The sequence below is a fragment of the Neomonachus schauinslandi genome, chromosome 15 (assembly GCF_002201575.2).
Source record: "Neomonachus schauinslandi chromosome 15, ASM220157v2, whole genome shotgun sequence".
In the NCBI taxonomy this organism is placed as follows: Eukaryota; Metazoa; Chordata; class Mammalia; order Carnivora; family Phocidae; genus Neomonachus; species Neomonachus schauinslandi.
The window spans coordinates 30,426,049-30,451,760 of NC_058417.1; the positions used below are offsets into that span (position 1 = coordinate 30,426,049).

The 25,712-nt window shown below is 40.3% G+C and overlaps 1 protein-coding gene across 1 annotated transcript in view; it reads right to left on the reverse strand.

The window, feature by feature from the left end:
• Positions 1–396: 396 nt before the first annotated feature.
• The window catches only part of STXBP4 (syntaxin binding protein 4), a 158,132-nt gene continuing 132,816 nt past the window's right edge, over positions 397–25,712 (reverse strand). The window contains exons 15-16 of the mRNA XM_021704305.1: positions 19,938–19,995; positions 397–511 (exon numbers count right to left, since the gene is read on the reverse strand). Coding sequence (XP_021559980.1) covers positions 397–511; positions 19,938–19,995 — 173 coding nt within the window. The remainder of the gene's footprint in view (positions 512–19,937; positions 19,996–25,712) is intronic.

Here is a 25,712-nt window from a genome sequence, read left to right on the forward strand (position 1 = left end):
AGAACAAAAAAACAGACTCTTGAATACAGATAACAAGAGGGTGGTTGCCAGAGGGGAGGTGGGTGGGGGGATGGACGAAATAGATAAAAGGGATTAAGAGTACCCTCATCGTGATGAGCACGGAGTAGTGTACAGAATTGTTGAATCACTATATTGTACACCTGAAATGAATATAACACTATATGTTAATTACACTCCAATAAAACCAAAAAATGCTCATCACAAGCAAAAAAAAAAAAAAGTTTTACAAAAGTAGTCTAACTCTAGAGTCTCTATTTCAGAACTTCAGTAAGTAGTGTGTGTTTTGCTCCTATTTTAGACCATTGCATGTTGGGAGTCATCCACGTAGAATGAGATGTTAGAAGACCATGGAGCTCAGCTTCCTACGGAAGACCATCAGCTCTTCTGATCGGGAAATTCTCTGGAACAATCCTCTTCATTCTCGTCTGAGCAGGACAGGTTCAGTGCACTCATCACAGGATGGATCCAGGACGTCGTCTGTGTTACATGACTTGAGAAGAACAAGGAATGCAATTATAATCTGAAAGATTGCCTGTCCTTCTACCCATCCGCACACGTCCTGATCCCAGGGACACTGCTTCCTCCCTACAGCAGCTCCTTGTGACAGGAAGCAACTGGAACTCCATCCAATAGTTTTAAAAAGTCTTGGATAGGTTTTAAGGTTCAACCAAACCCATTTCTTTCTTTCTTCTTTGGTAAAAAGGAATGTAGGAGAACGTGTGATCTTTGACTCCTTGCTTTTCCTTACCCAACATTCAGTCAGCAAGTCCTGGGACTGTCTTGCTGAAACATCTGTGGGGTCTTTTACTTCCTCTCCTCTTCTAGTGCTATAGCCTGGGTCACGGAAAATGCTTGTCTCTCTGCCTGTTCTGGTTCTTTGTTAATTCAATCTCTACTCCAGCCAAGAGATCTTTCTAAATGACAAATCAGACACTGTTGTTCGCCTGCTAAAAATTCAGTGCCAACCCATGCCTTCTGGATCAAATACATACTTCCATAGTATGAAATACCTTGATTTTTTTTTTTTTACCTGCCTCAATAATACTTTCTTCTCTGCTACAGTCTTCCTTCCTCCCATTTTGTTTATCTAGTTAACTCTTACTAATTCCAAAGAATCAATCTTCCTCACAATTCCTCCAATCTGTGCTCCTGATGTTATCTCTTATTACACTCTGTTATGAGTGCCTGTTTATCTTCAGTAAAGAAGAAAGAAGTTACTTCGTTAAGAAGCTCTTTGAGGGCAGGAACTGTGTTTCTTGTCTGAATTTATGGTGCTTAACATGTGTGAAGAACGAACGACGAGGCATTTCAGGGAAGAACACAAGCAGAGGTAGGGAAGGATGTGCAACAGGTATAGGGCATCTTCAGGGAGTGCTGAGACATCGCAACCTGGGCCCCTCCCTGGTGGATGGTGTTTCTCAGACCTCGTATCCAACACTCAGCCTTTGGTGGAAAGAATCTCTTAAATCCACCACTATTTGCCCAGCTCCTGAGTGTTGGACAGACAGCTGCCAGAATTAGGATGATTTGTTTCTTCTTCTTCTTCTTTTTTTTTTGGCAGTGAATTTACCTATTTTGTTTCTTCTTCCTGGATACTCTTTCTTTCACTGGCTTACCCCACTGCCCTCATCCATCTAGATCAGTCTCCCTGACCCCTATCCTATCCAGACTCAACCATGGAAAGTAGCATCATGTCTGTCTATGGGTTGGCACTTAGGAGGATCAAATAAGATGGGGGGGGGGGTGTCTAAAAGTTTCTCCTACATCACAGAGTAACATTTCCAAAGTCTGTTTTTAAAGGGTTTTTAGTAACTTATGTAAAGAAGATAATTCTATGGTCGAATAAGTTTGAGATTCATTAGGTTAAATAAAGCTAAATGGGTTTCTTTACTGCAGGATTTCCCTAAGCCTTAACTGTATTAACATGTTCTATGACTCACCAGCAGTTTGCAGTATTATTCAAACTAACATGCCCCTGTCGGCACACACGGGACTAGTATTCCACAGAGCACAATTTGGGAACTATCACAAAAATGCACTTAACTTTATTGGCTGTTGAGGACAATAACTGACAATGTTGGACTTAGTACAAATAGGCAGTTTCACTGTCAGTGGTGATTTGGTTTATTTTTGACCCTATATCCCAAATTCTATGCATATCCCCCAATACAAATTGTTCAACTCCTCAGTTTAAATATTAAAACTCATCTTTCCATGGAAGATCATTGAAAGCTTCATGATGGGGTAAACGAATTCAAGTTGTTTTAAGAATCAAGGTGAAGGTGGCAAGGCTCAAACATCTTCGTAATTTCAAAAGTACAGAGTGTGGTTAAGTGGTACAAAGAATCATTCTTCTCTTGACAGTAATCCACATTATCTCTTTAAAATGGTTTATGGTTTAATGGAATTTCTTATTATGGAGGCTAAACTTACTAAAGCATTGGATTCTGCACAGGTTAACTTCATTTCAAGGTCTTGGGGGCAAGTGGGGGGGTGTTAGGGAAAGCTGGAAGTCTGCCTAAATTGAAAGTGGTTTTAAAGAAATACTAATGAGTGTAAGATAAGAGGGCCAGGATGCTGCTGCAAGGTGAAATGAGGACACACCATTCTGTACAAAGCACCTGTTTAAAACCAAAAGGAAAAACTTGATGAGACAGTTTTGCTAATTTTAAAATATTGGTGTATTTACTTTGATGTTTACCAGCACATTTATAATATCTTAGTCCAAAGAAGAGACTTTAAATTATTATAAATCCTCCCTCCCCAACAATGTCCCTGAGTTAGGGAGTGTGGGAAGGAAGGCAAACAGGAACCACCAACTCAGGGACAAGTTTCAGGTGCACGCTTTCCTAGCAGACTTTCTGAAAAATAATATTCTTGGGGCGCCTGGGTTGCTCAGTCATTAAGCGTCTGCCTTCGGCTCAGGTCATGGTCCCAGGGTCCTGGGATTGAGCCCCACATCGGGCTCCCTGCTCTGCGGGAGGCCTGCTTCTCCCTCTCCCACTCCCCCCTGCTTGTGTTCCCTCTCTCGCTGTGTCTCTCTCTGTCAAATAAATAAAATCTTAAAAAAAAAAAATAACATTCTTATGCTTAAACTATTATAACTGTTAAATATGGACATTCCATTAAATTTATAATGTAAACTAAGCAAAAGCAAAATGTCTAAGGAAGAAATGTAGTTACTGACTCTGAACAATGACTATGAGAAAGTTCCACTAGAAGGTCATCCTTACCAGGAAACTTCATTAAGCGCTTTTTTAAATCAACAAATCTACATCTGATCTTTTCCCAAATACAAAAGTTACATCATACAATATTAATTAAGCTTATGTTCACAATATACTTCTTGCTATCTGTTTAAAAAACACACACCCGAACACCAAACGTGCAATTACAACAGCTACTTATTAGGAAAACAACAACAACAAAACAACCAACAAAGGGATAAGGTTTCTATGCTTCAAGTACATATTTCACACCTAGGTCTTTTTTTTTTTTTTTAAAGATTTTATTTATTTATTTGAGAGAGAGAGAATGAGAGAGAGCACATGAGAGTGGGGAGGGTCAGAGGGAAAAGCAGACTCCCCGCCGAGCAGGGAGCCCGATGCGGGACTCGATCCAGGGACTCCAGGATCATGACCTGAGCCGAAGGCAGTCGCTTAACCAACTGAGCCACCCAGGCGCCCACACCTAGGTCTTTTGTACAAACAAAAACCAAAGCTTCTAAAACTCAGGTAGTGCATGTGAAGTGCCTGGCAAAGAGTAGATATTCAATAAGTGATCATGGCTAGTTTTTTTGTTTTTGTTTTTGATAATTAGAACTTTGTGATTATTTCAAGAAAAACCTGGAATTCTTCCTATGATGCTGGAATAGGGCCAGCTGTGTGTAGACCATTCAATTTTATGTCCTGGTGAGCATTGTGCCTAAAGAGCTTTGACATAATTGGTATGATGAGATAATCCTAGCTTTACTGGCTTGGAGAACATTCTAGTATTAGAGATACTTCCTCTCTGATTTGTGTGCTTGGTAGCTCAACTGAGAAGAGAGAATAAATCAGCCCTGTTGACTCTGTTTAATTAATAAAGACCCCATGGTTCATAAAGTGAGATGCTCCTACTTAGTATGAAAAATTTAGAGGTCTGGAGAATAAATGAGACTGACTATGGAACGTAAAAATCTTCCATTTGAACATACAGTACCTCTGGCAAATGTTCCTGTGGAGAGTGCATCTGACCTGATTTGGGGAGCAATCAACAGCAGTTCAGATATATCTGAAAATCTAAAAAGCATAATACTACTTGCCCCTGAGTGACGGCCAAATCTGTTGTTGGGAAACAGAAATATTCGATCTAGGAAGATGACAGTGTTGTGTCTTTTTCTTTTATAATATTAGTCAATTGAAAGACATATTTTAGGGCTTATAAAAAAGAGCCCTAACAGAACATGCTTTATTTTATTGGCAATGTAAGTGAATTGTTTAAATCCCATTTTAATTACCCTCCTTATGTTTCTTACCTCCTAGCATGCGAAATGCTTTCTTTTAAAATAAAAATTTAGGACAGCCTTTGAGAGAAAAGTGGTTTAAAGACAAAAAGTGCACTAGCTTTGAAGAAATTCATTCTTAATAACCATCTGTGATGATGAAAGAGGTTCTTCTGTTAAACTCCATTGTAAATAACACTATTTATATATCATTGTGAATTTAGCAAGATTTCATATATAATTTTATCATGTGAAGATAAGGTCGCAAAATAATGAGACTAAGTAATTAACTTGCAATGTCCTTTTTTTGTGGGGGTGGGGGATAATCCTATGCATATAATATTCATATGAACAAGAAAATAAAGACAAGTAATATATGTTAATTCAATCTGCTTCTGACATCAGTATCTTGGAATTACTGGAAAATTTTACAACTGGCCATAAAGTGCAAGTAGTAATAACAATAAAAGATTTATACTTAAAAAAGAATCCCAATTGAAAACAAATTAGAAGGTAAGAACAGAAAGTGAACCATGTCAATAAAATTATCAAAAAGTCACTAAACCTTGGTGAGGCAGTGTGTAATCTTGCCAGACACTGGTTATGAGAATGACTAGGAATTAGTAATATGAAGAATCCATTCCAAAACATACTTAAGAGAAAATTACAAGCTGTTTGTTACCACTGACAGATAAGGAGTTCCCTCTTACATAATTTTGGAAATACATCCCTAAAATCAAAATGGATATTTCTTAGTAATTAGCTTTGTAAACATCACAAAACAGTTCCAGTATTTTGTAATTAAACATTTGGAAATCCAGTGGGACTCTGACCAAATATTAGCAGGATCCCATCCAAATATTTATGGTCTTCAAGACAAATTTCTTTTTGCTACATATTTATGGCAATTTATATAAAAATACATATCTTTTGAAAAATTGAAAAATCCAATTAAAAAACCTTTACAACTCAGATATCACATTATTATAAGAATCTAAAGCTATAGTCATATATTACTTATGCATAATATTGGAAAAAACTGATGTCACTAGACTTGTAAAAGATGAACACTGAAAATTCCTGAGAAAAATATGAAAAATATAAATTATATCCTTTAAATCATATACACAGGTTTAGATTGCTGTCAATTACTGTACAAAGCCAAAACATCCCAGGTCCAGAGCTGATACAAAGAAACTGTCCTACAGGCACAGATTACAGCTTTGGGCAACTCTTAAAAATTGATGCTGTTTTTCACTGTGATAGGATTAAAGAATACAGAAGGCCCCAAAGAACATGTCCCACTGGTACTTATACACTGGACTATTAGATATTAATAAACATAGAATTTTCAAGTTGGTATATTCGTACATTCTCATGTCCCCTTTGGCAGGGCCCACCAAACTTTATGTTCTCCCTTCCATATCACAGAGTTGTTACCAGGAGGCAGCTGCCTGGAGACTACCTGTCCCAGGGATCCTTATGTGAGCATGTGACTAGTTCCTGCCAGTGGAAGGTGCGAGAATTGATGCTTATCTCTTGCGGGCCAGGGGTTTTTAAGAAACTGGAGTGCCTTCTCCTACTCTTACTCCTCATCTGCTAACTGAAGGCAGAGGACTCTGAGGACCTAGGGAATGCGGAGCCATGAGCTAGGAGGAGCTGAGGTACCAAAGTCACCAGCTCAAGAAAAGAAAAGCCACTCATCAACCAGGAAGGTCTGCATTAACTGGTATGCGAGCATTAAGCCACTGAAAGGTGGCGGTTTGTTACAGCCATTAGTTAGTATCATTCTAAATCATCCTCAAGCAAGAAGAGAGTATTTCAAGATGAAGCCATGACTATTACTTCCCTTGTAAATACAACTTCTCCAAACTAAAGAGGTTGGCTTTCTAAAATACAGAAGACAAACAATACATATATATTTTCATGCTACTTTAAATAGGTCAGTGATCAAAAGACTGTCAGAATATAGATTAATGAAAACTAAATTTAATTAGAAACAACTTTGCAAGACCACTGCCAGTTTCCACCTTAAATTCTCACTTATGAATACAGGTGCATTAAATATAGAAGTTACGGGCGCCTGGGTGGCTCAGATGGTTGGGCGTCTGCCTTCGGCTCAGGTCATGATCCCAGGGTCCTGGGATCGAGTCCCGCATCGGGCTCCCTGCTCCTTGGGAGCCTGCTTCTCCCTCTGCCTCTCTCTCTCTCTCTGTCTCTCATGAATAAATAAAAAAAAAAAAAAATATATATATATATAGAAGTTACTTTAGTTTGTAATGTTCACGTTTCACTTTTTTATCCAATAAGTTTAATAAACATCTGATTAAGTACATTTTTCTTAATTACCAAATATGAAAACTTAAAAAAACTAAAATGATTTGAAGCAAAATTTCAACTAATTTTATACTTATTCTAATGTTATTTTTCTATTAAAGTTAAGTGGACTACACTAAAAATATAAGCATATGAATGTACATATTCTTTTATCAGAGAAGAATTGGACATTCTATTTTTATTTTTTAATTTTTATTTATTTTTTTAAATGTTTTATTTATTTATTCAAGAGAGTCAGAGAGAGAGAGAGAGGCAGAGGCAGAGGGAGAAGCAGGCTCCCCGCCTAGCAGGGAGCCCGATGCGGGACTCAATCCCAGGACCCCGGGATCATGACCTGAGCCGAAGGCAGTCGCTTAACCATCTGAGCCACCCAGGTGCCCCATTCTACTATTTTTAAAAGATTTTATTTATTTATTTGAGAGAGAGAGCACGAGAGGGGGGAGGTTCAGAGGGAGAAGCAGACTCCCTGCTGAGCAGGGAGCTTGATGTGGGACTCGATCCTGGGACTCCAAGATCATGACCCGAGCCAAAAGCAGTCGCCTAACCAACTGAGCCACCCAGGCACCCCAAGAACTGAACATTCTAAAATCACAAAACTGGATGGGACTTTGAGAGGTTCCCTCCCTCACCATCTCTATAGTCTTGACATGTTCTATCCAAGTATCATCAACTCTGTAATGTGTAAGTGCAAAAGCCACTTGAGAGTGAGTGCTATAAAGTCGAAACTTTCAATTATAGTGAGAAATTATGGGATAAACACCAAATGTGCCATCAACCTTTATAGTTCTCTCATCAACTCTACAATACTATTTCTAGTGGTGCCATCGTGGACTTGCGAATCAGTGGACTTAACTGTCTTTTAGAACCTTATTTTGAAGAAGAGAAAAAGTTATACTTATCATCCTCATGTTATATATGAGGAAACTAATACTGAGAGAGGTAAAATAACTTACTTCAGGGTCATAAAACTCTGTTAGTGCCTGGATCCGGACCCAAATCTGACTTCGGAGAATTTAGCCATTCTGTTAAACTCCTATCTGAAGCTCTGTTATCTGGGTGGGTTTCAACAACAATATGTATGGCGATTCTGGGATGGGGTAAATGATCACCTAAAAGGGCTCTTCAGCTTTACAAAATGAGATAATTAAAGATGTGTTGACTGAACACAGATTATATTGTCTAAAGCATATTTAAAAGCACTTGCCACAAAAATCATATTTTTATTAAGTAGGAATAAAAAGTACTAGCATGAAGCCTGCTTCCTCAGAAGTCTTACACTTTTCACAACATGAAAATGAATTCTTTATATGTCTGTCTTTTTGCCTACAAGGATGTTAATTTCTGGAGGGCAGAGAAGCGTCTTTACAATCTCGGTGTCAGGCTCACAGAAAACGAGGCTCAATAAATGTCTGATGCATAGATCCACCAGACTTTTCACTGGTATTATTATTATAATACCACATGTAAAAAATGCTCAAACGTGGTAGACTAGCTTATTTATGATTGAGGACCAGATAAAATTATCTTCAGAGGCGCCTGGGTGGCTCAGTCATTGAGCGTCTGCCTTCGGCTCAGGTCGTGGTCCCGGGGTCCTAGGATCGAGCCCCGCGTTGGGCTCCCTGCTCTGCGGGAGGCCTGCTTCTCCCTCTCCCACTCCCCCTGCTTGTGTTCCCTCTCTCGCTCTGTCTCTCTGTGTCAAACAAATAAATAATTAAAATCTTTAAAAAAAAAAAACTATCTTCAGATGTGATAATGCAGTAGCCTCACCCTAAGTGAATCAGAAATATGTATATAGAGACTCTACTTTATCAGGAAAGAGTTCAATTGATTTATATAGCCTAAAAGTCATCAAATAACCAGGACTACTAACCCTCTTCACCAATATTCTAATAGCCAAGTAACCTGAAAAGGTCTATTCATATATTTGGTGGTAGGTAATAACTGAACCACTATGATAATCCAAACAATTTTGATTAGAGTTTATTTGCTAAATAGCCAGAGTCATATGTAAACTTACTCCAATGCCAGGATTTAAGTTATAATTGTTTACATTGAACAAATACTATTGTTAGCTAAACAAATATTGTGTTAATATAAAATGCTACTAAAGACAAACTTGATGGTAAGGGATGGCTAAGAACTCACGTTACCCCTCAATTCTCTCACCATTATTGAAGTGATTTTACTACCCTGGAGTTTTCAGCCTCTGAAATAACTCAGGATGCAGCCAAAGCCATGTTTCTAGGCATCCAACACCCAACAAAAGGATGAAGATTTTTCATACAGGGGCCTGGTTAATGTGATGCTAAGTAACAAAGTTCAGGTTAGGATCTAAGAAAACCCTCCAGCCCCCTCACTGTCCTAGATCATTCATTTGATATGGATGTTTAGGTAAGTGGCAGCTGGATCAGACATGACATCAGATAAGCATTTTGTACTTTATAATGTGTTTTGATACTGATTTCACAATTTGCTTTTCATACAAAGCTCATAAACCTAACTTGTCTCTACAAGTTTAACTGAAGAAACCGAGGCTAAGGGTATTCAAGCACCCTTAGTTCACACAGTAGCAGAACCAGGGCTTAGATGCAGACCAGGGTTACTATTCTTTCGTACAGACTATGCAGACCTGGTTTGAAATCCCAGATCGCCCATGTACTAACTAGGTTACTGTGTGTCTTAAAAAAAGCTACTTAAACTCCCAGTCTCAGTTTCCTGATGTAGAAAACATGTAACACATGCCTCAATAGTGTTAAGAGATAACACATATAAATCCTCTAGTTCCATGCCTGACACATTCTAGGTCCAAGTCATAATCATTACCCTCTCCCCTCTACCTTCGACTCCCTGTATTAGTTTTCTATTGGTGAAGTAACAAATTGACACATAAAATTTAGTGGCTTTAAACAACACAAATTCACTGGCTTACAGTTCTGTAGCTCAGAAGTCCGACATGGCTCTTACTGGGCTAAAATCAAGGTGTTGGCAAGGCTAATGTTCCTTTCTGGAGGCTCTAGGGGAGATTTCGTTTCCTTGCTTTCCCAGTTTAAAGGCCACCCACATTCTGTGTTTGTGGCTCCCATCTTCGAAGCCAGAAACAGCCTGTCTGTCCCTGCTTCCACTATCATATCTCTTTCTCTGACCCTCTTCTTCTGCCTCCCTCTTCCACTGTTAAGGACTCATGTGATTAGAGTGGACCCACCTGGATAATCCAGGATAATCTCCCTATTTTAAGACCAGCTGATTAGCAGCCCTAATTCCACGTGCAACCTTTATGCCCCTTCACCATGTAACCTAATGTATTCAAAGGTGGTGGAGATTAGCATGAGGACATTGTTGGTGGAGAGGAGGTCATTATTCTCCTTTCCACACTCCTCTTCCCCTTAGCTGCTTCATCTACTAAAGACTAGGGCACAAGGAAAAAGGCACTAGTTTGGATTAATTCTTGCAGGTGTGCCTAAAACTTGGTAAATGTATAAGAAATGTATAGGAAAATGATACACTGCACTGTAATGGAGATTACTGGATAAAGAAAAAGAAGGTGCTGGATAATTTATGGAAAGTAGTTTAAGAAAGAAGCAACTGTTGTGAACTGAATTGTGCCCCTACCCCCTCCAATTGATATATTGAAGCCCTAACCCATAATGTGGGCTATATTGGGAAATAGGCCTTTAGGGAGGTAAAGTTAGATGAGGTCATGGAGGTGAGGCCCTGGGTTCATTGGGACTGGTGTCCTCGTAAGAAGAGGAAGAGACACCAGAGCTTGATCTCTCTGTGCACACATGGACAATAGGCCATGTGAGGACACAGTGAGAAGGTAGCGGTCTATATCCTAGGAAGAAAGGCCTTACCAGATATCCTGATGGCATCTTGACCTTGGACTTCTGGCCTCCAGAACTATGAGAAAATAAATTTCTGCTCTTTATGCCACTTAGTCTTGGCAGTCCTAGCAGACTGATAAAGCAACCGAATTTGGAAGGGAAAGTGTTTGACAAAAAAGTCAGTATTTGTTAATTAACTTAAATAAAGGGTCCTGGAGGCAGAGACAGTCCCACATCCGGCTAAATAAAAGTATAACCACAGAAAGGTGATGAATTTCCCAAGTACTTCTTGCAATACCAGAGGATTTGCTTACAGTATCCCAATAAAATGCTAAAAAACACGCTTTATGCCTCAGTCATACCTGTCATTGGTTAAATGGCGGTGGGGGCTGGAGAGTTTGATGCTGGCTGTCTAGATCTGGATGTTTTATTCATTTCCGTGGGCTTTGCCATTCTGAGCGACCTAAGCCAGCTGGCTGGCCTTTCGTTTAAATGACAGTTGCTCTTACAGCGCTCCATACTGCTACACCCCTTCGTAGGTATTTATAGAAAATCCAGAGCTAGCTGTCTCAGGCTCCTGAGCAATGCAACCTCTCCGCTCCTGTCATAGGGCTTCTGACCGGCCAGCGAGTGGCGTTGAGTGCAAGTTTTGGCTAGTGGTTTCTATTTGCAGCTGTGCAAATGTTGTCATTTACGGCGCCTCCACTGTCCAATAGCAGTACTATAAAATAAAGGGAGGGAGGGAGGACTAATCTCTGTTCAACGCTCACCATGTGCCAGGTGCTTTGCCAGGGGCTTACCCCCTCCCCCCTTATTTTATTCAATTCTCAAAACAAGCCTAGGAGATATAAACTACCATCCTTCTTTTTTGAATGAGAAAAGGGGGAACAAACAATTGAACACAATATCAGTTATACCAAGGTCACACTCGTAAGTGGTGCGTAAACACTAGAACCCAGGTCTGTCTGACATTACGGTCCGTATTTTTTTTTTTTCTCACCAATTGCTTCCCCAAATTGGCAATGACAGTCTTCATGCATTTGATAAATATTTATTTAGTCCCTATACACACCAGGCACCGTACTAGTTACTGGATATTCTAAGCCAGCCGTCGCCTGGATGGCTACATCCAAACCAGTGGTTTCAATACAATTTATTCATAACTAAGAAGTGTTTGGGGACAAAATATTTCCTCCTTCAAGCCATCTTTTGATTTCTTCATTACAGTCTCATGAAGAATGAAATGCTCAGGATTCTCATGCACGTAAAGGATACTGAAGAGCTAACATGGGCTCTCCTTATCTATGCTTTAGTGGGTGCATAGAAATTACCCTAATGCCTCATCAAGTGAGCCTTAGACTTAGAGTCGTTTGTGAATAGATATTTCTTAACTCACCCAAAATGAATCAAAGCAGCCAAATTAATGAGGTCGTCAGAAGGCGGGCTCCTGACAGTGTCCACTAAAGAAGAGCTAAACTAATCTGCCAAGGATTTAGGAAAAGTCAAAAGCAGCAGCTTATTATTTCCAATCCAGAAACCATCCGTTCCTCTCACCCTCCCCTCCAATCACCCTAATTTGTAATTACATTAGAATTACCCAGCATAGGCTATCCTTGTAAAATAAAGTTAGGGGGCAAGAAAACATAACCTCTAATTTTTCTCTTTTGTGTTTTCTATTTTATAAATGAGAGGACACAATGTAACTTAAGCCTTTAATTAATACAGTAGGCTGACAACGGCAAAGTCTTATTCAAATATAGGCTGTGATCCACATTCTTTCCTACCTGGGAACAACCTAATAGGATGTCCTACCTCAAGTCAATGAAGACAATTATCTAGGGTCATTAATTTCTCTGACTGGAGAGAAATGAAGAAAGCCATGCCTACCAGAAATCATTAATCTTTTAGAGTCATTAAGGCAAAGCTTTTTTTTTTTTTAAAGATTTTATTTATTTATTTATTTGAGAGAGAGAATGAGATAGAGAGAGCATGAGAGGGGGGAGGGTCAGAAGGAGAAGCAGACTCCCTGCTGAGCAGGGATCCTGACCTGAGCTGAAGGCAGTCGCTTAACCAACTGAGCCACCCAGGCGCCCCAAGGCAAAGCTTTTAAATACTATCTTATAAGAACTTCTCTGGGTGGCTTGTCATTGTTTATTTCATTGTTTCAACCTACTCTTTGTATTATTACTGCTCATCCTGGCAGAGTTTCTGCATTAGCAAAATATTCTAGAAGACCAAAGATTGCAAAGATGTGGCATGTGTCCCCTACACCTCTTCCCCTCTGCAGCCACAGCAAACACTTAACTGATCAGACATCACTGAGGATGAACACAGCTTAGAATATTTCCCCAAACCATGCTTGAGACAGTGAGTTGAAATCTATTTGCCTTCCCTGCTCTAGACCGACACTTTTGTTTTATTCAGAAATTACCGACTTCCTAGGTTCTACGGATAGGCATTTTAATGTTGTAAGTATACTTCTTCCTATGTAATGGATGAAGTTTTTATAACATGAGGAGAGATCTCACATTGAAGGTGTATCAACACAAATGAACACGTGGAGAATTATAAGTTTAAGTAACTTTTATTTTTTTTTATTTTTATTTTTTTTAAAGATTTTATTTATTTAAGAGAGAGAGAATGAGAGAGAGCACATGAGAGGGGGGAGGGTCAGAGGGAGAAGCAGACTCCCCGCAGAGCAGGGAGCCCGATGCGGGACTCGATCCAGGGACTCCAGGATCATGATCTGAGCCGAAGGCAGTCGCCCAACCAACTGAGCCACCCAGGCGCCCTTAAGTAACTTTTAAAAACAAATGATTATACCTGCTGGAAAACTCACTAATCACTATACATAGTATCATTCCATGTCTGAAGCAAGTGTCTAATACTGAGATATCTGTATTACTTATACAGATGTATTATTTATACAGATGTGTTACTTCTACAGATATATACACATATATATATAACATACATATATACACATGGAAACATATATGTTTATATACGATATATACAAACTATATATATGTGTGTGTGTGTATATATATATATGTATATATATAAATACAATATATGTTTCACATATATTGTGAAATAGCACTGTGGTGGGCATCCTTTAAGCCAGGTCCCAGTGATCCTCACCTTTTGGCATTCTTACTCTTCTACATTGTACCAGGGTTGGTCTCTGTGACCAATAGCATATGGCAGGAGTGATGGTATATCACTCACTTTTAAGATTGGTTATAAACCTTTGGTCTTCATATTTCTCTTGCTCTCACTCTTTCTCTTGTCTCTTGTTTTGGGGGAAGCCTGCCATCTTGTTGTGTGCAGTCCTAAGGAGAAAGGTCCACGTTTTGGTGAGGAACTGAAGCCTCCTGCCAACAGCCAGATGTGTGAGCTTGGAAAAAATATACCAGCCCCACTAAGGCACTCTTCAATCCCTAGCCTTGGCTAATAGCTTGATCATAACTTCATGAGAAACCTAGAGAGAAAGAGCCAGAATGATCCAGTAAAACCACACCTGGATTCTTGACCCTCTGAAACTGGGTGAGAAAATGTTTACTCTTTTAAGCTGCAAAATTTGGGAGAAATTTATCATGCGGCAATAGAATTAACAATCATGATCATTAATCACAGTGAATCTGAGTTTTTCAACAGAAAAAGAGAACACAATGAGAGCAATGTAGCAGTAATGTCTAATTTGTAAAAATTAAGTTTTACTATTAAACATAACTCTCAATAATTTTGTTAAATTTTATAACACATTTTAAAGTGGAGTCATATCAAAGGACTACTATAAATCTATAATAGTATACAACTTTCAAAGGGAAGAAACTGGGTGGGAAAATGGTTAAGTTAATCAGATAATTTCATCATAGCACCATCAAGATAACTGACATTTGTCGTTAAATTTATTTATTTTTTAATTGTTATTTTTAAAGATTCTATTTATTTATTTGACAGAGACAGACACAGCATGAGAGGGAACACAAGCAGGGGGAGTGGGAGAGGGAGAAGGCTTCCCGCTGAGCAGGGAGCCCGATGCGGGGCTCGATCCCAGGACCCTGAGATCATGACCTGAGCCGAAGGCAGACGCTTAACGACTGAGCCACCCAGGCACCCCTTGTTGTTAAATTTAAGAATGCTGCAACTCTCTAAGGAAAAAATATGAAAGTTCTCCTTTGAATGCACTGGTGTGTGCATATATATATATATATATATATATATATATATATATATACACACATATATAGCGCAAGTGAGGCAAGCCCTGCCTATATGCATATTACATACACATATTGATACACACACACATATATATATACAGACACACGTTTGTTAGTTCTGTGAAATGCTGGCTCTAGCAATGCCAACATTTTGATTAAATTTGTTTATGCCAGGTAAAATGCTTTCTTCTCTTGCATCAGAACTTAAGTAGATGACTACAAAGTATTATTAGGTGTGCAATGGACATGTGCAGGAATATTCAATGAGGACTATATTCGTCTGGGCGTTCTTGGGACAGCACTGACAGTTATTCCTTTGCCTGAGGCTTGGCTTCCATCAGATGGAACAATTCAATTTCCGGGAAGACAGTGACAGGTGTCAATTTCAGGGAAGAGATTATATGTATACAGACCATTATCTCCTCCGATGTTCTGGAAGGGCAATTTCAACCTGTTCTTTTTAAGTAAAGGTAAGAGAGGCAATGACCTGAGTTCATTACTTGCTATTTCCTGCCTCCAAAGTACATTAACCTGGTAAATGAACTACTCCTACCTCAAAAGCTAAGGTTATCCAGGTTCAAAATTTCAGCTGGGGTAAATGGTAGGATGAAGATGAAAAAATAAGACAAAAAAGCTACATAGTTCCAAGAAGGACACACAGTGGATGCTTGTGTATGCAGCCATTATGAATGTGGCAACATCACCTGTCTGAACCCAGCAGCTAAGAGCCAGGAAGGACCCCCACCAGAATGTTAAGAGTGAGGGGAGGGAGTGAGGACAGCTAAACTTGGCTGGAAGTGTGTACTTTGGGTCAGGAGCTATGATAGGTGTTTCACATATGTAAGCTCATTCATTCTAGGCAAGAACCCTATGGAATGCTAATATTCTTTCCATTCTGTAAATATGGAGAATTAAAGCTCAGAGAGCTTAAGTAAACATGCCCGAGGTCGTTCAGCTATCCTGTGGAGACACCCGCATTTGGACCCAAGTTTTTCCAAATCCAAAGCTCAGGCTCTTCTTTCCCCTCTATCAGATGGCTTTCCTATAATCAGCTCCACCTGCACCAGAACTCCTGAACTTGACTCACACAAACTCCTATAGGCCCACACCCAAGAGGTATTTACAAGCAATTCAAATTAGTTTGATGATCTGGCGTCCTGTCCTCAGTTGAGAAACTCCTGGGGAAGAGGGTGAGGTGTGTAAAAGATAAAAAAGGAGAATGAGGGTAAGGAGATGGCCAGGCCCACTGAGAGCCTCAAGAGATGACAGCTGGGTCCCATTCTAGTTTATAGAGCTTACCCTCCCCCTGCAGAACTCACTATATTATGCATAAGACTGACATTCATAAAGATTTTCTTTAGTAGCCTCATTGTAAGAAGGCAGGGAAGTATGCAACACTTATTAAGTAAAACTTGGATGAAGAATAGTCAAGCCTAAGAGGCTCCTGGGTGGCTCAGTTGGTTAAGCGACTGCCTTCGGCTCAGGTCATGATCCTGGAGTCCCAGGATCGAGTCCCGCATTGGGCTCCCTGCTCAGCAGGGAGCCTCCTTCTCCCTCTGACCCTCCTCCCTCTCATGCTCTCTATCATTCTCTCTCTCTCTCTCTCAATAATAAATAAATAAAAATCTTAAAAAAAAAAAAAGAACAGTCAAGCTAAAATAAATGCTGGTGCTTGAATGGGGTTAACTTCTAGCAGAAAAACCTAACTCAGGCAAGCAGCCCGTTCCTCCACAAGGCTGAGTAAAGGAAGCACTGGTACAGTATTAGCTTTTCTTATCTTTACTATTTGGCCTTTCTAATCTCCAGGAGATAACTAAGTATTCTTAGAACTAAGTTTCTATTCTGCTGCTTAAAAATGGATAAAGTAAGGAGCTCTCCCTAAATCAAGATTTGTTTAAAATATCTTTCTTGTCACATGGAAACATACTACATTAAAATAAGGAGGTGGAGGTGGTAAAGCGTGGGTGTGTGTGTGTGTGTGTGTTTATGTATGTGTGTTGGGGGCTGGCTTTACTTACCTCGGCTCTGCAATTTTACTACTGCATGGCTTTGACCAAGTTAGCCTCTTTTCCACATAGTTTCTCCAACTGTAATGGTGATACAATGATATCCACCATTGTCCTTTGGGGAACAAACCTATCTTATCATCTCTTTTCTGCTTTCTTTGTAAGTCAAGGTTAAGGTCAAGGAAGAGAACTGATGGGCTTCCAAAAGACAGGTTTAAAGAATATATTTAGGTTTAGGTTTAAGGGATATATTTTCTATGCTGGAGTAGACTACATAAACGTAGTGTCTCTTTCTGTTCCTTCCACAGGACTGTGAGTTAGACCTCAGGGAAAACGATTTGTTTACTCTTTTTTCTCTTCTTTCCTCTCCTTGGATGCTATTCTTCCTTGTAGGAGGAGCCCAGCCCAAGACTGTTGTTCTGGTCTGCTAGACAGAGCTGTTTAAGCCAGCTGGGCACCCGGCAATGGGAAACACTCACCCTTTGGCTGGCTATCTCTTGCTCCCTCCTTGTCTTTGGTGGTCAGTGGTTGTGCCTTTGGTGTCCTTTCCTCACATGGCACTAGTTAGGCGATGACACTCAGCTTTGGATTAGGATATACTGACAGCCGACTGAGGCTAAGGAGTCCCCACAGGGTCTAGACTCATTTACTGATGTTTTTCAAAGGCCTCTGAACTAGAACCCCAGTAAATAATTGAATGCTAGTTTGCCTTCCTTTGATCAGGCACTTCTTTTGGGACTTTCTAGGAGACAGGCATGGCTGAAGGCAGGATGCAGCTCACCACCATCATAATACCACCCTAATAAGAGCCAAGCGGTGTCCATTTTCCACACTGTTAGCAGAATTAAGTGATACAATGCATAGAAAAGTACACCTAACATACGCCTGGTTACCGAGCATCAGGTTGTGCCCAGTAAATGCTCATTCTCAGGGCACCTGAGTGGCTCAGTCAGTTAAGGGTCTGACTCTTGATTTCGGCTTAGGTCATGAACTTGGGGCTGTGAGATTGAGCCCTACATCAGGCTCTGCACTCAGCATGGAGTCTGCTTGAGATTCTTTCCCTCTGCCCCTCCCCCTGCTCACGTGTGCTCTCTCTCTCTCAAAATAATAAATCTTTAAAAAAAATTAAATGCTGGGCGCCTGGGTGGCTCAGTTGGTTAAGCCACTGCCTTCGGCTCAGGTCATGATCCTGGAGTCCCGGGATCGAGTCCCGCATCGGGCTCCCTGCTCAGCGGGGAGTCTGCTTCTCCCTCTGACCCTCCTCCCTCTCATGCTCTCTGTCTCTCATCCTGTCTCAAATAAATAAATAAAATCTTTAAAAAAAAAAAATTAAATGCTCATTCCTCCCCCCTACATCTTTTCCCTTAATCATTACAAAGTTAATATGAGAAAAAACCCAGTGAAAACGTGAATGTGGTTTTTCTTTTTCCTGCCACCTCTTCAGTACCCTCATTCAACTCTTCCAGGAACTCAACATAGTAAACCCAGCGTATCAGGGCACAACTCCCCTTCCAGAAGAGACATGATTCTGAAAGTGAACAGTATGGTGCTAAATGTAATCCCTGCATGGGATTCCTGGGTTCTCTATTCCAAAAGTCCCTTTTCCATACATTATATACTACGCCTTTGCTTTATTACTTTTTGCTAGAGACCACAAGAAGAAAATACACCACAAAAACACATTGCCAGGTTTATCGTTAGTTTTTTTTCCCTCAAATCTTTTTAAATAAGAAGCTTTTGAATTCTCACTGTTTTCAATGGTCATATGATTTTTCATGTCCCCCCCCCCCCATTATGGGCTTCTCCATATTGTAAATTAATGATGACTACTGGGCATCTACTATGTTCAAAGTTCTATGCTAGGAGCTTAACATTTAACGACTCTATGAAGTAGGCAATACCTCCCTTACTTTATGATGAGAAAACTGAGGTGAAGAGGGTATAGGAACCCGTGTGAAGTGACAGAGCTTGGGAATCCAGAATTTGGATATTGCTTTGGAAAATACTTGTACAACTGAAAGGACATCAAGGACATATCTCCCCTTTCCTTTCCAAATATGTAACAAGAATACATTGCTAGAAAGGACAATAAAGGGAGTCTTTTAGGTTTGAAGAGTCTTTGGGATTCCCATTTGTGTTCTTATAATGTCAATTCTGACATGAAAGGAGCTGCCCAGAACAGAGTAGATCAGTCTGCTTTGTCCAGGATAAAACTAACCAGTTCAGTAGACAGAATATGTATTGCTATTGAAGCTTTCAAAGACATGTCTCTATCATTGGCAGTCCAGTATACTAGAATCCTGGAGTCAAAAGACTTTGATTCTATTCTGATTTGGTAATTTAGTAGCTGTGGATTTTTGGGCAACTGCTGCAAGCTCTTATGTTTTTCATCCATAAAACAGCGAAAATAAGGCATACATACCTCAAAAGGTGTTCTGAGAATCCACTTAGACAGGGTTTGTTCATATTATGCCTCGTTTATCTTGTTAGTTATTTATTACCTTTCCTACTATTATATAAATTCCATGACATCAGAGAACTAGTCTGTATATTTTACTACTGAATCTTCAAGGCATGGTACATTGCCTGGCACACAGCAAATGCTCAAAATATATTTGCAGAATGAATGAACTATGTATACTGTAAAGCACTAAAAATGCTGATTATTAGTATTATTGTATTAAGTATGAAGAAGTGTTAAGATCTACAAATCGATTTTTTCATTAGATATTAACTTCTCATAAGTATTAATACTTTTAGTCAGAAGTGAATTCAGGCAGCCAACATTTAAGTTCAAATTACGATCTTGTTCCAACTTTCTGCTGTTTCCCCTGAAATAATTACTAGTTTTTCACCCCCTAAACGATATCTGATATTAGCATTTAAATCACATGAAATGAAAATGGTGAGGCTTCATTTCTTGTTACTAATTTTTGTAACCTCCAAGAGGGTTTCTTGGTTTTGCTGATTATTCTGCAACTTCCAGGTTCTCTCCAGATGTGAAGGAAATTGCTTACTTGGTTGAGATGCTTGTACTTACTTGATGAAGTACTTGATTCCATCTGCTGTGTAAGCTTCCTCCCACCCATAAGGTAGATCTAGAGTGAAGGGAAACCAAAAATACACTTAATAAGATGATAAAGATAACTTTATTTCCTGGATGCAAACTTCCCACATCTTTACAATTATTTGAGTACATTTCTTGTACAAAATAATTTTCTTGAAAGGAGGAATTAAAACATTTCAGATGAGCCTTCAGACTCAGCATCTTTAGAACACAATAAATAAGTCCCGAACAGTTAACAATCTGCTTTAGTTGCATTAACTGGATTATGACTTGTCATTTACATGGGGTGAGCATTTTTGTCAGCAGGATTCAAGCAAAAATTTTTGGTGCAGGGGGTGGTTTTTGCCTGAAGGCAGAAGGATGGACAAGATGGCCCCTGCTTGTCTATTCTGGCTCAAAGTTTCCTTAATTGGCTCCCTTACATTCTTTCCCTCAGCTCTGCAGGGAACTGGTGCTTGAATGCCAGATCAGCAGGGGCTTGAAAGTAGCTTCTGGACAAGACCAAATTCCTTGTGAAGTCTGAAAGTTTAGCAAAGTGATTTACAATGGATTGTGGCATTTTATTTTGTTCATTAAGAATTTTGTGCACTAAACATAAATGGCCAAACAATTTGCTAAACTTAGCTTTCATTTCTGTAATGGGTTTGAGAGTAGTTAGTGAGCTATAAAGAAATGCAGATTGAAGTAAGCAAGAAATTATTTGCCCATATTTCTGTAAATGAGTACATTTGTGTCCTCATATCAAGAGAACATGCCCATGTTGAGTAGCCACATTCTTTTATGTTGCAGCTATGGATGGTACCCCTCTAGAATACAATGGTTTCTATCCTTCTGCTATATCCCTGCATGCTGCTAAGTTTTTTTTCTATTTTTTAAAATCTTTTATTGTTATGTTAATCCCCATACATTACATCATTAGTTTTTGATGTAGTGTTCCATGATTCGTTTGTGCATAACACCCAGTGCTCCATGCAGAACGTGCCCTCTTTAATACCCATCACGAGGCTAACCCATCCTCCCACCCCCCTCCCCTCTAGAACCCTCAGTTTGTTTTTCAGAGTCCATCGTCTCTCATGGTTCATCTCCCCCTCCGATTTCCCCCCCTTCATTCTTCCCCTCCTACGATCTTCTTCTTCTTCTTTTTTTTCTTAACATATATTGCATTATTTGTTTCAGAGGTACAGATCTGTGATTCAACAGTCTTGCACAATTCACAGCGCTCACCATAGCACATACCCTCCCCAGTGTCTATCACCCAGTCACCCCATGGGTCCCACCCACCCCCACTCCAGCAACCCTCAGTTTGTTTCCTGAGATTAAGAATTCCTCATATCAGTGAGGTCATATGATTCATGTCTTTCTCTGATTGACTTATTTCGCTCAGCATAACACCCTCCCGTTCCATCCACGTCGTTGCTGCTAAGGATTTTAATTGACCTTTTGGATCAGTCCTTTGATCCTGGCTTGTTATGGCTCCATTGATGGGTATAATGCACAAAAGAACAGACTCCATGGCTCAGGTAGTCTACTTCTTTGGAAAGTAACTGAGCTACCACAATAGACCACTGACTTCCATTCCCCTAAGTCTCAGCATGAGGCAGAGCAAAAATGCACACACAGTAACTATTTGAATGAAATAAAACCTTACTCTGTCACCATTCACTTCTTGAAGAATATTCTTTGAGAACAGTTCTGAAGATGTTGTTTTTATAATTAAGAAAAGCTTTATTTTAGATCTATTTCCAGTCCATTAACACAAGTTGTATAACATAACACCTTTGCTAAACATTCTGTAACTGTTTCCTTTGCTGATGAACACAGGCCACCTAGGAGTTTCTTTGCTCTCTTAGTGAACAAATGTTCCTATTTTAATTAGAAAAATGAGCATTTCTGGGAAGTCAGCATAAGTGAATGACTGGCTTCTTACAAGCCTCTGAAGTGACCACCATGTCCATCTCTTCCGGCAGCATGTGCCCAGCAGCATGGGCCATGGTTGCCCACTGCTGCACTGGTTCAAGGGGACTTATTTTCTTTTTTCACACTTTCTGCGTTTTTGTGACAGATCATTTTACTGATCACTGACAACCACCTTGCCTTCAGGGGAGAATGTCATGACTGTGCACAAGAATCTTGCTTTCATGATAAAAATGCTCAGAAATCCCAGAATATCCGGTCAATAAGGCAAAGGACAGCTAAAACTTAAGTAGAAAGTCATTCTAGGGGGCGGAGCAAGATGGCGGAGGAGTAGGAGACCTGGATTTCGTCTGGTCTCAGGAATTCAGCTGGATAGGGATCAAACCATTCTGAACACCTACAAACTCAACAGGAGATCGAAGAAAAGAAGAGCAACAACTCTCTCATCAGAAAAGCGACCACTTTCTGGAAGGTAGGACGTGCGGAGAAGTGAATCCGAGGGGATATTCGGGAGGATAGACGGCGGGGGAGGGGCCTCCGGCGGCCGCTTCTGGCAAGTGATAGAGCCACGGAGCACAAAATCGGAACTTTTAAAAGTCTGCTCCGCCGAGGGACGTCACTCTGGTGGCTAAGCGGGGGGTGGAATCCTCAGGACAGTGTGGTCTCAGGACCCACGGGTCACAGAAAGACCGGGGGTGCCTGAGTGCAGCAGAGCTCCCAGGTATCGGAGCAGGGAAGCTGGCTGCAGAGGCGGAGCCCAGGCGCGGGCTCTCAGCTCGGGGTTGCCATAAACCGTGATCCGCGGCACAGTCGGGCCACTGCTCCTCCAGCAGGGACCCAACAAGCCGCAGATCCGGGAAGACTCACCTTCCTCCCCCGGGAGGAGCTGCGCGGGAGTGCACCGCAGGGATCTGCTGGGTTTGGAGACTCCACCCAGGGTCGGGTGCCAGAGATAGAAACCCGCGGTCACAGGCTGGGTGAGCACAGAGTGCGGCCGGAGACCGGGGAGACGGGAGTGACTGACGGCTTTTCTCAGGGGGCTCACGGAGAAGCGGAGCCCCGAATTCTCGGCTCCTCCGGGGCGGAGATTGGGAGGCCGCCATTTTCACTCTCCGCCTCCAAAGCTGTACGGAAAGCTCGCAGGGAACAAAAGCCCCGGAGAGCAAACCCGAGCAGATTACTTAGCCGGGAGGGGGCAAGGGCAGGGCAATTCCGCCTGGGGCAGAGACATTTGGAAACCACGGCAACAGGCCCCTCCCCAGAAGATCAGCGAGAACAGCCAGCCAAGACCAAGTTTACCGATCAATGAGAACGGCAGAACTCGAGCGCTAGGGGAATACTGCACATAGAATTCATGGCTTTTTTACCATGATTCTTTAGTCTTTCAAAGTTAATTTTTTTTTAACTTTTTTCTTTTTTTTTTTGAATTTTTCTTTTTCCCTTTTTCAACCAACATCTTATCAATCCCTTTTTTAAAAAACATTTTTATTTTTCATTTGTAGAGTCATATTCTATCCCTTCATAGTAGTTACCCGTATTTTTGGCATATATATATATAAGTTGTTCTCTCTTTAAAATTTTGAGATAGTTTCTTCTAAGAGATTAAAATATACCCTAAATCTCTAGTATATGGTTTTTTCTACTCCCCTGCCTGATCACATTCTCTCCCTTTTTGTTCTTTTTTCTTTTTTTAAATCCTCTTCTTTCTTTTTTCAAACAACTTCTTATCAATTCCTTTTATAAAATTTTTTATAATTTCCATCTTTACAGTCATATTCCATCCCTTCATCATATCAACCCTTATTTTTGTACATATATAAGTTTTTCTTTCTTTAAAATTTTGGGAGGCACTTTCTTCTAAAAGACCAAAATACACCCCAAATCTAGTGTGTGGCACTGATCTATATACCAGCCTGATCATATGTGATCACATTCTGGTTTTTTTTTTTGTTGTTATTGATTTGTTTTGTTTGTTTTTGTTTGTTTTTATCTTTATCTTTTTCTTCTTTTTCTTTTTTTTTTTTAAAGATTTTATTTATTTATTTGACAGAGAGAGACACAGCGAGAGAGGGAACACAAGTAGGGGGAGTGGGAGAGGGAGAAGCAGGCTTCCCGCAGAGCAGGGAGCCCGATGCGGGGCTCGATCCCAGGACCCTGGGATCATGACCTGAGCCGAAGGCAGACGCTTAACCGACTGAGCCACCCAGGCGCCCCTCTTCTTTTTCTTTTTTCTCTCTTTCCGTTTCTTTTTCCACTGCTTCAGGTCTTTTCTGATTTGTTTAGAGTATATTTTCTGGGGACGTTGTTACTCTGCTAGCATTCTGTTCTCTCATTAATCTATTCTCCTCTGCACAAAATGACATACGGAAAAAATCACCTCAACAAAAAGAACAAGAGGTAGTACCGACTGCCAGGGACCTACTCAATATGGACATTAGTACGATGTCGGATCTAGAGTTCAGAATCATCACTTTAAAGATACTAGCTGGGCTTGAAAAAAATATGGAAGTTATTAGAGAAACCCTTTCTGGAGAAGTCAAAGAACTAAAATCTAACCAAGTAGAAATCAAAAAGGCTATTAATGAGGTGCAATCAAAAATGGGGGCGCTAACTGCTAGGATAAATGAGGCAGAAGAGAGAATCAGTAATATAGAAGACCAAATGATGGAAAATAAAGAAGCTGAGAAAAAGAGAGATAAACAACTACTGGATCACGAGGCCAGAATTTGAGAGATAAGCAATACCGTAAGACGAAACAACATTAGAATAATTGGGATGCCAGAAGAAGGAGAAAGAGAGAGAGGGGCAGAAGGTATAATGGAGCAAATTATAGCAGAGAACTTCCCTAATTTGGGGAAGGAAACAGGCATCAAAATCCAGGAAGCACAGAGAACCCCTCTCAAAATCAATAAAAATAGGTCAACACCCCGACATCTAATAGTAAAACTTACGAGTCTCATAGACAAAGAGAAAATCCTGAAAGCAGCTCGGGAGAAGAGATATGTAACCTACAATGGTAGAAACATTAGATTGGCAACAGACCTATCCACAGAGACCTGGCAGGCCAGAAAGGACTGGCAGGATATATTCAGAGCACTAAATGAGAAAAATATGCAGCCAAGAATACTATATCCAGCTAGGCTGTCATTGAAAATAGAAGGAGAGATAAAAAGCTTCCAGGACAAACAAAAACTAAAGGAATTTGCAAACACAAAACCAGCCCTACAGGAAATCTTGAAAGGGGTCCTCTAAGCAAAGAGAGACCCTAAAAGCAACATAGACCAGAAAGGAACACAGACAATATGCAGTAACAGTCACCTTACAGGCAATACAATGGCACTAAATTCCTATCTTTCAGTAGTTACCCTGAATGTAAATGGGCTCAATGCCCCAATCAAAAGACACACGCTATCAGACTGGATTAAAAAACAAGACCCATCGATATGCTGTCTGCAAGAGACTCATTTTCGACCCAAAGACACCCCCAGATTGAAAGTGAGGGGGTGGAAAACCATTTATCATGCTAATGGACACCAAAAGAAAGCTGGGGTGGCAATCCTTCTATCAGACAAATTAGATTTTAAACCAAAGACTGTAATAAGAGATGAGGAAGGACATTATATCCTACTTAAAGGGTCTATCCAACAAGAAGATCTAACAATTGTAAATATCTATGCCCCTAACATGGGAGCAGCCAATTATATAAGGCAATTAATAACAAAAGCAAAGAAACACATCGACAACAATACAATAATAGTGGGGGACTTTAACACCCCCCTCGCTGAAATGGACAGATCATTTAAGCAAGAGATCAACAAGGAAATAAAGACTTTA